The following is a 14,631-nucleotide window of genomic DNA, read 5'->3' as shown; positions in this document are numbered from 1 at the left end:
TGTATTCAGGGAACGTGAGGATTTACTTGCAAATGACAATAATTGGCTCATAAACCCATGTTGATTACCAAAGCCACTGTTATTGGAGTTGCGCACAGAACTGCAAGTACTGCCCAGAGTGCAATACGATGAGGAGTCAGTGATTGTCTGTGCCCACACAGGTGCTGACCACGCTGGGCTTCCTGGCAACAGGGGCATTCCAGCAGGAGCTGGCCGATTGATGAGGAGTGTGCCAGTCAACCTTGCGCCGAGCCAAGTTTGGAATGCAGTCATCCGAATGTCATCCAGATACGTCACATTCCAGCATTAAAGTGCAATTTGCAGCGAGGACCTGTTTCCCTATTAACTATATGTGTGCTATTGACTGCACACATATTGCTATAAAAGCACCATCACATGATGAATTTGTTTTTGTTAATAGGATCAGAATAGGTTCCATCAGTGTTCAAATCATATGTGATGTGCAAATGTGCATCAGGCTGGAGGCTGGTCGGGTGTGCATTCAAGTATGTTTTTTATTACTTTGTGTTTTCTTTTTCTTGATGATGAAGATGGAGACCTTCTTAATTAAAAGACCCCCGATTGTCACCCTGTGTTGTGTATTATACAAATAATGAATGTTTATGAGTTCAATTGTACTAATATTTAATTGGTGAAAGCTGGAACATACTATTCAATGAGGGGAAGCCAAGTTGAATGGTATGTTCCACCTTTCCATTGACAGAATGTGAAAACATTCATTATTTGTTTTATATAACGGCTAAAATAGATCCTTGTCATTTAATATAATATTAATTTAGAAACAACAGCAAAGGGACTTACATTTTGGTGCATCACTGCTGCTTTGACATCAACAATCCAACACAAACTTTAAGTAGGAGTCCAAAAATAATTCAGACAATGTAGTCCGTGATGCCGTGCACCAACTTCCAAAAAAAAAAGAAAGAAAGGAAAAAAAGACTGTGTACTTCCTCAGTGCAGTGAAAAAGTCATGTCAGAAATTAGTCCAGCTTTTTATTCTAACTTCCTCCTAACAGCTCTTCATCCCTCCACACGGCTTACAGCGTAGTGGATGTGTTTGTGTGTGTGTACGAGTATTAGAAGAATTGGCACCGTCAATTAGCTCAAGTCGTCATCCGTCAGCAAAACAAACTCCGCATGTTTAGCTAAACACTGTCCCCACTAGTGGGCAGGGTTTGCAGCATGCAATGGTACAAAATGTATGGAACCAAATTTGCAGGCTAAATGGAACCAAATTGCACACTAAATGCAACGCAACACGAGACGAATAATCCATTTCACGTGACATACAAAGCACCACTCAAATGACAAGGATCCACTCAGCTGTTATATAATTGTCAATAAATGCACCTGTAATGTTGTGAATGTCACACAGTGTCAGCTGCCATGCACCTAATATTTTTTTACTTTCGTGTGTGCACACTGTTCTGGACTCAGCATTTACACGCACGGACACATTCATTTCATTTTTGATTCACATTGCAGTGAACTGTGTGGAAGAACAGCAACTGAGCCACAGCTTTCATTTTTTTGCACACTGCCTCCAAAAGTGCTTTACTTTTTACATACGACAACACAGAGCCAATGGCGGACTTCATCAAACACACAACACTCCACATTTATGGTACCATCAAATAACACAACCATACTATTTAAATACATTTGCATATTTAAATATGCGCGTGGAAAGGGAGGAGCTTGGTACATGTGCTTGTGTGCTCAATTCCACATTCAGTGGGATATACAAACCGAATGTGCGTGGATCCTTGCCTACGCACACTTTGATACACTGGAATTTTTTGTGCTTACGGCAGTTTGTGGAGTTTTGGCGTACGCTGTGTTACAGTAGGAAATCCACACATGTTTTTACACATGAGCCCCCAGGTCACAACCGAACCAGGGACTGGATATAATACTTTTATCACAAAATACTTTTGCCTTGAAAAAGCCAGCACAAAAAAATACACCCCGTCTACAGCTGCAAGGTCACCGAACAGGGGTGCTGTTGATACCCCTGAAGCATACAATGAGAATACCAAGTCAGCACCCATGTAATACCAAGACAGGGTCAGCAAAGCAAACACAGCTCTAGTAGGCACATTGGGTCAAACCCCCCACTCAAGCAGAAGCATATACAAGACGGGTGTTGACGAGGGGCCCCACTGCACCTACAAGACCTATTTCCAGTGCTCACGACCTACAGAAACACTGCTGTGGGAGTCCCAAGGAAGAGACCAACTGCTGCAAATACAACACTCAGGATGGGCAACACCAAAGATTCTCCACCACTTGGTAAGCCCCAGGCAATAGCATGGGATATAAGTAGTGGACAAAACCAGAATGAGCTGAATCACAGGAATAGAGCTTTTCCCTATATTTAATACTACTTTGCTTAAAAAAATAAATAAATAAAAAATAAAAAAAAACTTTCCAGAGTGCACCAGCAGGAGCAAAGCAGCTGCTCATTACCTGATCAGTCACTACCACTGATTTGGAGCACCTGAAAGGGAATGAAATCTTCAGGCATTCAAACAAACAGACTTCAGAGGGAAACAACAAGTTCACTCATGGGTTCAGTCCAAAGATGCCAGTGGTCAGTAAAATATTATTATTTACTTTACCTTTCATGTTGTTTGCTGCTTTGTATATTCACTTTCACGTTTAAGTGTTGTCTAGATTGGTTGGTTAAGGAACACATTGCAACTGATTTTGTTGACTTTAGATCTGCAATAAGTGACATTTGATTTGGAGTTTGAAGAATAAAAAGTACAAAATACAAAAGGATAATACAAAGTTTAAAATGTTCTGATAAATGTTAAAACTCTACTAAAAATGTGGAAAATTCATGAAGTTAAATGTTTAACAGCTGAAACCAAACGCATTAACCACTTGGCCACCACCCCCATATATATATATATATATATATATATACACACATTACCAACCCCCAGAGCAAGCACACAGGCGACAGTGGTAAGGAAAAACTCCCTCTGATGTATTGAGGAAGAAACCTCAAGCAGACCAGACTCTAAGGGGTGACCCTCTGCTTGGGCCATGATACAAACACATTTAACAACACAAACTCAAATCCCATTATCATAAACATATCTAGTGAACACTGTCTTCGCCTACATACATATTTACATACATATACAGTATACATGTATACACACCAACATACACCTACACATACATATATAATTACACACACATATATATGTACGAGGTCTGTCAATAAAGTATAGGTCCTTTTTATTTTTTTCAAAAACTATATGGATTTCATTCATATGTTTTTACGTCAGACATGCTTGAACCCTCGTGCCCATGCGTGAGTTTTTCCACGCCTGTCGGTGAAGTCATTCGCCTGTGAGCACTCCTTGTGGGAGGTGTGGTCCAGCCTCCTCGTCGGAATTCCTTTGTCTGAGAAGTTGCTGAGAGACTGGCGCTTTGTTTGATCAAAATTTTTTCAAAACCTGTGAGGCACATCGAAGTGGACACGGTTCAAAAAATTCAGCTGGTTTTCAGTGAAAATTTTAACGGCTGAGAGATTTTGAGGTGATACTGTCGCTTTAAGGACTTCCCACGGAGCGGGACGTCGCGCAGCGCTCCCAGGCGCTGTCGTCAGCCTGTTTCAAGCTGAAAACCTCAACATTTCAGGCTCTATTGATCCAGGACGTCATGAGAGAACAGAGAAGTTTCAGAAGAAGTCGGTTTCAGCATTTTATCCAGATATTCCACTGTTAAAGGAGATTTTTTTAATGAAAGACGTGCGAACGGATTGCAGCGTCAGCTCGCAGCCGCTGCGACGATCCGCCACAGGAAAAACACCTCCGTTGGAAGCCTTAAGGACAAGTTGGAACATGCCCAGCTGTTAAACAATTTCTCAGATACTCACTCCACTGAAAGCCATCAAAAGCCGCCTGGATTTTACAAATGGTTATCAACACGGAGGTGTTTTTCCTGTGGCGGAGCGTCGCGGAGGCTGCGAGCCGACGCTGCAATCCGTCCGCACGTCTTTCATTAAAAAAATCTCCTTTAACAGTGGAATATCCGGGTAAAATGCTGAAAATGCTGTAAAGTTTTTCCAGTATCTTTGAAAATTATGACAGTAGAGACACAGGCCTGTAGTTAGTAAAAAGATGCTTGCTGCCAGATTTGAATAAAGGTATCACTTTTGCCACTTTCATACTGTTAGGAACAATCCCAGTTTGAAATGATTTGTTAAAAATATATGATGATGGTTTTGTGATTTCAGTAATTATTCACTTTACTGAGGACATATGTACCTCATTATGATCCGTTGATTTTTTACTTTTACATGTACTAACTATGTTAATAATTTCCCTTTCATATACTGGGCTGAGAAACATTGTGTGTGGATTTCAGGCGATTAATTGCTGATTTTCCCATGTACTGTGTGGGATTTCAGCTGCCCAGATCTGGCCCAACATTAGCAAAAAAATTATTTAAACTATTCACTACTTGGCTCATGTTATATTCATCTTTGTTGTCATAAGTAAAGTATGTTGGATAGTTATTTGATTTGGGTTTATTTGCTATAATACTATTCAATATTTTCCATGTTTCCGCATAATAGTTGTTAGTTTATTTTTATAGTCCTTATATTTAATCTCTGCCTCTCTTGATTTACTTTTAATGAATTCTCTGTATAGCCTATTTTTCTTTTTACACGCCTTTTGGAGACCTTTTGTTATCCATGGGTTAGCTTTATAGTTATTATTTTTATTATACTGTATAATTGGACAATTTTTGTTATATATATTGAGAAATATGTTTTCAAATTCAGAATATGCTAAATTCGCATCTTGCTTATTGTAAATAGGATTCCAATCCTGTAAAAGTAAATCATTTTTAAGGCAGTGATAGCTTCTTCAGATTGCAGGTGCTTGCAATATTGTTTTTTCTCAGTACATTTTTTATTAAACTTCAAATCAGTTACTATAAAAATTGGTAAATGGTCACTAATATCATTAATTAATAAGCCACTTAGTGTTTTGGTATCTATCGTTTGTAAATATATTATCAGTGAGAGTAGCTGAATGTGAAGTGATTCTTGAAGGTCTAGTAATATTTGGATATAGATTTAGACTGTACATAGTGTTAATGAAATCTTCAGTTACTATATGCTGATGCGGGTTTAAGAGATCAATGTTTATATCTCCACAAACAATACTCGCTTATTACCCATCTGTGAAAACAATTTCTGTCCAATTTTGAAATTCCTCAATTTTGAGCCAGGAGCTCTATATATGCAGCTAATAATTATATTTTTGCCTTTTTCCATACCTATTTCAAATGTGATGGATTCCAAAAGATTTCCGCAGCCACAGTCATTTGATCTTTAATTTTGTAGTTAATCCTTTTGTCAACATACAAAGCCACTCCTCCTCCTCTATTTCGTCTATTCAGATGATTAAATTCATAACCCTCCAGCTCATAGTTTGTGTCATCACCCTCTGTAAGCCATGTTTCTGTTATGGCAATTATACTGAATGGTTGACAAAATTGTTTTAAATAGTCTTTGATACTCCCAAAATTTTTGTACAGACTCCTGCTATTAAAGTGGATTATTGACAATTTCCCATCACTTGTAATGCAGTTATTGTATTGTTCCTCTGTATAATACTGACAGTTACTATCTATGAAGGAACAGAAATGATTGTCCGGCTCTATCTCATATTCCAGATCCTGTATATGATGCTCAGTGTACTTAAAAGGTTGTAATTCCACATTCTCATAACCATGTATGATCTCAGTTATACTATTACTGTTCAGAAGCACTGATGAATGTCTGTATGTTTGTCAGTCATTATGAAAGTTGGTTGCCTTCACTTACCATGTTTTAGTCATATTTTGCCAATTCCTTCATGCTTCAGCTGGAGACCCGTTCAGTTTGATGAATACTTTACAGTTTGTAGTCCATGTGTTTTGAATTTTTTGTTGTTTTTCTCAAGTATCTTGCCTTTTTTGCTATATCTGTGTTGTTTGGTGAGATGTTCATTTATGTAAACATTGGATCCTTTAAGTTTATATCCTTGTTTGAGCAGAGTTGTTTTGTCTTTCCTGTTAACAAACCTCATTATGACTGTAGGTTTGTCTGCTGAATTTTTCCTGGGTAACAGGTGACATGCTTCAATAGTGTTATATCCAGATCGATCCCCTTTGTTTGTAGAAACGCAGCAACGTGTTTCTCTGTGGATCGTTCGTCTTGTTCATTGGCCTCCCCCCTGTTACCAGAGGCTGCTGCCCGAGCACACGATCTGGGTCTGAGGTAGAGCCCAGATACAACAACATCGTTCATTCGTATATACTGCTCCATCTCAGTCACCCTGCTTTCCAACGACGTGATCCGTTTGTCCTTTTGCTCAATAAGGCCCCGCAGGTCTTTAACTTCCTTTACTAAATAATCCTCCATGTCTAAATGATTGCAAAGTGCTAAAATCTATCCTCTAATTTTTGAGTCACCGTGCACACAGACAGCCAGCCAGACACAGATGGGCACATGACCTATGAGCCTGTTAGTTGCCAGAGGTAATACAGCAAATACGGCATAATTGGTGGAGGACAACGTTTAGTCACTCCAGAATAAATGAGTAAATGCATAATTATCCAATGAGTCTTTACTTACCTGACTCGAAAGTGGACTTGTGTGTTTTCGTCAGTGTTGAACATATGTGATGGAGGATACCAATGTGAGAAATCAGCAGATACCAAGGCAAAAAGACTTTGGTATACAGGTAAGATTTCTGAAAAAGAAAAACACAATTAAAAAAAACTGATTATAGTGAGACGGATCTCATTCAGTAACTATTCAGTCTTTCCCAACAACTTGACAATAGATCACTCAACTGTATCTAAATTAGATACAGATGAAAATTGTCAGTTGTACACATTATGATATGTAACTGACGTACATATTTCAGAATCACTTTGTCATTATACAATGTATAGTGAAATCTCCCTTGACTCCTCCTTATAAAAATCTTAAAATATAAAATCAACAAAATATAATATGCAGATCAAAAATGTATGCACAATGGTGGTGTGAATACCTAAAGCAGTTTGTGTTCGCAGTGCAGAATTGCAGGTGAGGACGGTAAGTGTAGCGTATAGCTTAAATCTTAGTCTGTATAGTTCCACCCACAGTTTGTGAGCTGTGTGTGTTTCATGTCCGAGCAGGGGGATGAGGTGTGATGGAGGCCACGGTTTTAGGGTAAAAGCTGTCTCTCAGATGACTTGTGCTGGTCTTTATTGCTCTGAACTGCTTCCCAGATGGTAACGGTTTAAACAAGGAGTTCCCGGGGTGTGTTGTGTCCATTACAATGTCTCTAGCCTTCTTCCTCAGTCTGCTAGCATAGAGCATGTCAAGGTGAAGAAGCTCCATCCCAATAATACACTGGGCTGCATATTTACATCATATATGTCTCATTTACATATTAAGCAGGTGCTGGGATTTAACATTTTTTTTACCTAATACTCTTGAAATCTGAATTCTGTCACAGTTCATGTGCATTGTTGGACATATTTGTCTTGTGGACTAGTTTACGTAGAAAACACGCAAACTTACAAATTATAAATGAATTCACCAAAATCTTACTACACTTACCACACTTTTTGGCTGCTTTGATGCAGACATTTTCAGCAGAAATGTGGCCGGAGGTTATGTGTATTGTTGTTGCGTCCTTCGTTGCAGGGAAGAAATAGAGGTGTACTTGTAAGCTGGGACCAGTGCTGGTACTGGACATCTGGCTGTCTGCCCTGTTTCGGTTCAACAGGGGGGCTGAGTCCTCTTCATTAAGATCCATGAGTACTTCTGAAGCAAAAAAAAATGGCTAACTTTAGTTCAGACGTAAATTTTTGTTTCTGAATTCTGAAGTTTTTGCAGAAAAACACCTGCCATCGTCTGTCTTTTTCACACATATTCCAGGTAACCCTACTGCATACACGATGAAAAGGTGCATTATTTACCTTTTTGGTTTAAATTACAATTCAATTTTATTATGATCCACATAAAAAAATGAAGGCATCACAAGTTGCATGCCTTGTGTGGTCTACACACTACAATATAATTAAATATACATGTATCTGCAGTGGTGTTTTTGAGTGTGTATGACTTATTCATATGACTTCTATGTGACATAATGTTGAAGTAATTCATAAATTAGAACTATTTTACTAATCAATATGCTTGAGATCATTCATCTGTACAAAAAGTGTTTTCAGACTGTTTTCCTTGCACTTTGACCTTTGGCTAAACTACTCCAAAATCTAATCACCTCTAGATAGTTATTGAAGTAATATTCCCACCATGTTTGAGGGAAATCTATTTAGCTGTTTTTGAATTATCTTGTCCACAGTCACACAACAGTGAAAACAATACCCTGCTATCTCCACTACAGCAATGCAAAGGGTAAGAATTTGTACAGCCCACAGCACAACAGATCTCATTTCTGCCACTACAAGAATCCAGAGAAGAGCTCATCAAAACTATGGTTGCAAAGCCCTCATTTGTGACATTGTTAACAACATGCATACAGTTGTGGAATTTTGAACTTGAATCACATAAGCCCAGCTAAAGTATTGCATTTGCATCATTGCAACAGCATTGTTTGCTGACCTTTTAATGTGTCCGTCATTGTCAACATCGGTTTACCACGTGTGTTGGGTTTAAGGGGCAATATTTTCCAAAGTGGAATAGTTTTAGGTATTCAGTTCTTTTTGAAAAACAATCTGACAATCAGCTGCTCTCACATCCACAAACCCTTTGATTAGTGGACAGCCTGCACCATCAGAAGAGCTGTAGCCACTCCTACAGATAGATCTCAGACTGTAATAAGATAGGTGGCTATGTTATCTATATTATATTAGCCAAGTGGCGTGTGTGTGGCTTCAATCATGCAAAAAAATGGGGAGAGTTGACATTTACTGTTTGGCATGCTTATGTATTTTGGGTCAAGGATGAACGCTGCGAAAACAGAAAGTTGATAGGACAAATACGAGGTCTGTGATAAAAGTAACGGACCTTATTATTTTTTTCAAACACCATATGGATTTGAATCACGTGTGATTACATCAGACATGCTTGAACCCTCGTGGGCATGCGAGAGTTTTTTCACGCCTGTCAGTTACGTCATTTGCCTGTGGGCAGTCTTTGAGTGAGGAGTTGCCCACCCTCTCGTCGTTTTTTCATTGTTTATGAATGGCTCAGAGACTGCTGCTTTGTTTGATAATAATTTTTTCAAAAACTGTAAGGCACAACTGAGTGGACACCATTCGATAAATTCAGCTGGTTTTCGGTAAGAATTTTAACGGCTGATGAGAGATTTTGGTCTGTAGTGTCGCTTTAAGGACAGCCCACAGCGCCTGACGGCGATCTGCGCTTCGAGGCGGCGTCGTCTCGCCGTTTCAAGTTGAAAACGTCCACATTTCAGGCTCTGTTGACCCAGTAAGTCGTCAGAGAACAGAACTTTCAGAAGAAGTCAGCATGAGGAGTTTATTCAGACATTCCATTGTTAACGGACATTTTGTAATGAAAGAACGTGCGGGCAGAGTCGCATGTCGGGCCGGACCCGACCACGGGGGGTCGCGACAGGAAAAACACCTCCATTAGAAACCTTAACGGGCAAGTTGGAACATGCCCAAGCTGTTAAACAATTTCTCAGTTACTCACTTGTTGAAAGCACATCAAAAGCCGCCTGAATTTACAAATGGTTTTCATACACGGAGGTGTTTTTCCTGTCGCGGCGCACAGATTCGTTGAGTCGTCACGGAAACGACTCGGCGAATTTGCGCCACACGTCTTTCATTACAAAATGTCCTTAAACCGTGGAATGTGTCCGCATAAAGTCCTCATGCCGGCCCTCTTCTGAATCTTCTCTGTTCTTTCACGACATCCTGGGTGAATTAAGCCTTAAATTAGAATGGTTTCAGGTCGAAACAGGCCGACGATGGTGCCTGGAAGCGCTGCACGCATCCTGCTCCGAAAGCGACAGAAACACCCCATAATCTCTCATCAGCCGTTAAACTTTTCAACCGAAATCAGCTTAATTTCTCGAATAGTGTCCACTCGGATATCCCTCACAGGTCCCAGAAAAAAATGTTGATAAAGCAACGCGCGCCGTCTGCAGCGGCTATACAAGAGATTCCGACGGGCCGGGTGGAGCACGCCTCACTCAAGGCCCTGCCCACAGGCGAATGACGTCACCGACACGCATGAAAAACTCACGCATGTGCACGAGGGTTCAAGCATGTCTGATGTAAAAACATATGAATCAAATCCATTTATTTTTTGAAAAAAATAAAAAGGACCGCTTTTTTCATCACAGACCTCGTATTTTTGGATAAATTGTTGCGTGTTATTGATTTATTGTTTTTTGTAGTTGAATTGGTTTAGTCAGTTTAATTAAGTCTCACGTTGCCGGTACCATGAGTGTGGTGTGTTTGATGTCTTCCGCCACCATCTCTGTTCCTGCCTGTCTAAAATTAGAAGCACCTATTTGTGGCTGAATGCGGGAAAGACAAAACGCTGTGTGCTTTTGTGTGTGTGTGTGTGTAACTTCAATCACAGAGAAACTGTAGAGAGCTGACATTGGCTGTTTGGTATGTATTCTGGGTCGAGGATGACTGCTGCCAAAATGGAACATTGATGGTTCCCCTGTTGGTTGGTTCTTCCCCTGGGCTTCTGGAGCTCCTCCAGGACTGCTTGCTGCCTCCCCGTCTCATGGGTCACAGTGCCCGGTGGGGCTGGAGTGTGCAGCCCACTCCCTGCACCGTGCCTCTCACTTCCGTTGGCTGTGTGGGGTTCAGCCTCACATGTCACACCCTTTTAATGCACTTCACTTGCTTAGTAGTTGCACACACATTATATTGGGTTTTCAGTAGCACATTATAGGGTTCATATAGCTTCGGGGTCAGATGTTGGTGTTGGGTTTGCAGGGCAGATTGTGGTGCATCAGTGTGCTGCAACCTACCATCTGCTGCTCCTGCTCTGCCATTTTAATGCATGCACTTTATTTCTACACATTTAGTAAGCACATTTGGGAACCAATTTAGATTTGGGGTCACTAGACTGTGGTGGGTTCGCAGGGCAGGCTGTGGTCCAGCAGTGTGCAATGGCCTCCCACGGTAGTCTGCCACCTGGCATTCCTGTCTTGCTTTTAACACTTTATTCTTGTAGACTTAGGGGATCGCACACACCAAGGGAGATTAATTATAATACAAAGAGTGGGTCTGGTATTTAGGGTCCGTTGTGCATGTGTGGTCAGCCCCAGGTAGCTGGGGATGTCTGTGGCTTTGGTGTGAGGCGTGAGCTGTTTGTCCTGTCCTGCCGTGATTCTTGTGGCCCTACTCTGGGGCTTGTGGGGGCCAGTGTGTCACATCCTTCTGGGGAGGTGGGTGTTGTGGTGGGGCACTTGCTGGGGGTGGGGGCCTGCTGGTCTCCTGATCTTGGTCTTTTGTGTGCAGGTTGGAGTATCGGGGGGAGACTGGGGTGGGTTCATGGGGCAGTCCTGCTGGCTGTGTTGGGGGACCCACAGGGGGATCTGTTGCGTGTGGTCCGGCTTGAGGGTAATGGGTCCTGTCCTTGTCTGGGGCTGGGTCTCACCCTTGACGGCTTTGTGGTTCCTGCCAGGCTTGGGGATCGAACATGTGTGCTCTTCAGCCCTCCGTCACCTCACTGCTCGCTCCTCCCCCTCACTGCTCGCTTCCTCCCTTGTGGTGTCATGGCCCATGTGCCCCAGGCCCATGCCGGTGCCGTGTTTCCTTCCCCTTGTGTGCTGGGTTGTTTCCTGTGCCTACCGTGGGGGTGCGGTTGTGGGGGTGTGTCGGGGGTTCACCTGGGCTGTTCCTTCGGTGGCTCGTTGGGCTGCTCCAGAGGCCCTGGTGGGTGCCCTTCGTGGCCCTGGGCCCTTCTATTGTACTGGTTCTCCCTTGTTTCTCCTGGAGCTCGGCATCCTGGACACCTTCCCGTTGAGGTGCATGCAATCACCGTGTGGCTCCTGGCATGCCGGAGTGGTCCATGTCATATGGTAATGTTCTGTACTTTTGTCTTGGCCTAACACACCAGCCACGTAGTGATTGGATATTTAATTGTGATCTGGGTCTCTGTATGTGGATGGTCAGGTGTTTCGTGGCCGTCACCACAATTGGTTTTGAGTGTTTCCCCCATCACTTTTAGCGAATGTGTGGCAAATGCTCCTCATACTGCCATCTACTGGCCACACAGTCGCTAAAAGTGATGGACTTAACACAGAATTTTCAGTTTTCAAGGCATATATTAAGCTTTATCCGAGTCTCTCTATGTAACTGTTCAGTTGGGCAGAAAGTCATCCATGGTGGCACGGTGGCTTAGAAATTAACACTGGTGCTTCAGAGCAAGAAGGTCGTGCGATCACTTCCCACCCTTTCTGTGTGGAGTTTGCATGTTTTCCCCGTGTCTGTGTGGGTTTCCTCCGGGCACTCTGGTTTCCTCCCACAATCAAAAACATGCTAATTAAGGGTCTGCTCCTTGCTCTGCCCCTGACCAAGGCAGCGTCTCTACATCTAGAGTTGGTCTCCGTGAGCCGGACTGTGGCACCCCACTACTTTAGTTGGATTGTATCCAACTGTAATTAGGATGGATTAAATGCAGTGGACAGAAATTTGTGGTTTATATGTACAATGACAAAAAAGGCTCTTGTTGTTCTTCTTCTTTCAACAGTAGACAAGAATCCTCCAGAGAGACCTAGGACCAAAGGCAATCATTGCCTTTGGTCAGTGGTTAGGATCTATGTCTCACAACCATGTAATATGACTGGAAACAGCAAAGACTTAGCCCTTGTACTTCACCCTTTTGCAAAGGTATTCACATCACCAAACACCACTGTTCAGCAACCTCATGATTCCACCTCATGACACCATGAGCTCTTCAAAGGCCTCTCTCAGTATCAAAGACAAAGCTTCCAGAAATGTGTATGTCACTGAAGAGATAAGTGACTTTCTCAACAAGTTTGCTACTTTTGCTACACACAGCAAATACATACATTGCATACGTACTGAGTGATGGCTGAATCCAGAGAATCATTCACAGGCTGGCTCTTTGCCTAGAGCCAAACCCAGATAGTTTGATTCCTCACTCCACTTCTCATGTGCATGCAATCAGGGAGTCTTGATTCCCCAAAGATCACAAAGTCAAGGTCAGTGAACTGTTCGGGACCAACAAAGCAGTGGTGGGCACAGCTCCACTAACTATCGAAGATAAAGTTTTCATTATCGGATTAGCTTTTCAGATAACTTTGAAAACCATCATCACACCATTATCTTCCGATAAGTTTTGGTCTGATAATTTTTAGACGCCTAACATTTTCAGGCCGTGTGCTATAACCAGTGTCAAAATGCATAGAACACTGCCATCTACTGGCGACCGGTTATATCACAGTTTTGTCAACCGCAGGATTTTAAAATTACCTGTAGGTTTCCAAAACCTGAGAGACCACACACATGGAGATGTAAAAAAAATCATAGATCTGACAGGTTTAGTTGTACAGTGTGTGGTGTCAGCCACACGGTAAAAACATCACACACAAACATTCCCAGGTCAAACACCTTGCTTTCTGATTGGCTGCATGTCACATTTAGCTCCTCACGTCCTTCTTAACACACCACACACGGCAGGAATATCTGATAAGATTATATTTAGCGTTATCACGATTGTTGGAGCGTCCTTAAGATTGTCGGAAGGGGAAGATCGGGTCTGATATCGGCCTAATTATCTCGCCATGTGAACCAGGCTTGATATCATGACGCCTCACGGAGTGACTGATTGATGCGTTATGATACCGCACCGAACATGTTTTCACTATTATTTAATTTCTTTGTGCGACTGACATCGTTATTCAAGCCTTCAAATGGCGATTCCTATCGCCACACAATTCCAACCACACACGAGAAAGTTTTTTGACAGTTCTTGTTATTGAAAGAAACCTTGTCTGCCTAACCGGATAGAGTTGTGATGTCATCACGCGTGCGCTTAGGCGCTGTCTAGCGGGATCTTGAAAATTTCTTTCTTTTTTAATATACAAATGAGAAAAATGGACATTTTACAAAAGCAGATTATTTGTAAACACCAACACATTACATCGATTCACTTGTGTTGGTTTTTACATAGAGATGAATGAATCAACCAATCAGTATGAGCGGAGACTTAGTTTACCCATTATCCCTTGGTGTGTTAATGTTCAAATATTCAGAATTAGTGCATTATTTTAAAATTAACAGATATGTGTTACATATCACTTTGTACATTTTAAGAGTTTAATGTAGTTATTCTATCCGGAATAATTTTATTTATAAAGCAAAACCATAACTCAAACCTGCTTTCCATTTCAAGACCTCTGCCTCATCGCTGGACCACTGTATCCTTTCAAGGTAGATGATGCTTCCATACACCAGGGAGCAGAGCACACAAAGACTGAAGTGCTGGCTCATTGGCTGTTTGGTATGTGATCGCCGTTTGGTCTATTAGAAGCTTTGGCAGTGTTTAAACTCAAAAATCAGGCTTCTTAGTAGCTGAGAGCAATGAGAGGGAAAATTGAAAGTTATCGGTTATCTGTA

At 41.7% G+C, this 14,631-nt stretch overlaps 1 protein-coding gene across 1 annotated transcript in view; it reads right to left on the bottom strand.

Moving 5' to 3' along the window:
• The window catches only part of jak3 (Janus kinase 3 (a protein tyrosine kinase, leukocyte)), an 87,323-nt gene extending 79,476 nt beyond the window's left edge, over window positions 1-7,847 (bottom strand). Inside the window, 2 exon segments of the mRNA XM_034180034.1 lie at window positions 6,671-6,788; window positions 7,649-7,847. Of these exon segments, the coding sequence (XP_034035925.1) occupies window positions 6,671-6,788; window positions 7,649-7,847 (317 nt within the window).
• Window positions 7,848-14,631: the final 6,784 nt, after the last annotated feature.

Source organism: Thalassophryne amazonica, chromosome 10 (genome assembly GCF_902500255.1).
Source record: "Thalassophryne amazonica chromosome 10, fThaAma1.1, whole genome shotgun sequence".
NCBI lineage: Eukaryota > Metazoa > Chordata > Actinopteri > Batrachoidiformes > Batrachoididae > Thalassophryne > Thalassophryne amazonica.
This window is presented reverse-complemented; position numbering and strand designations above follow the sequence as displayed.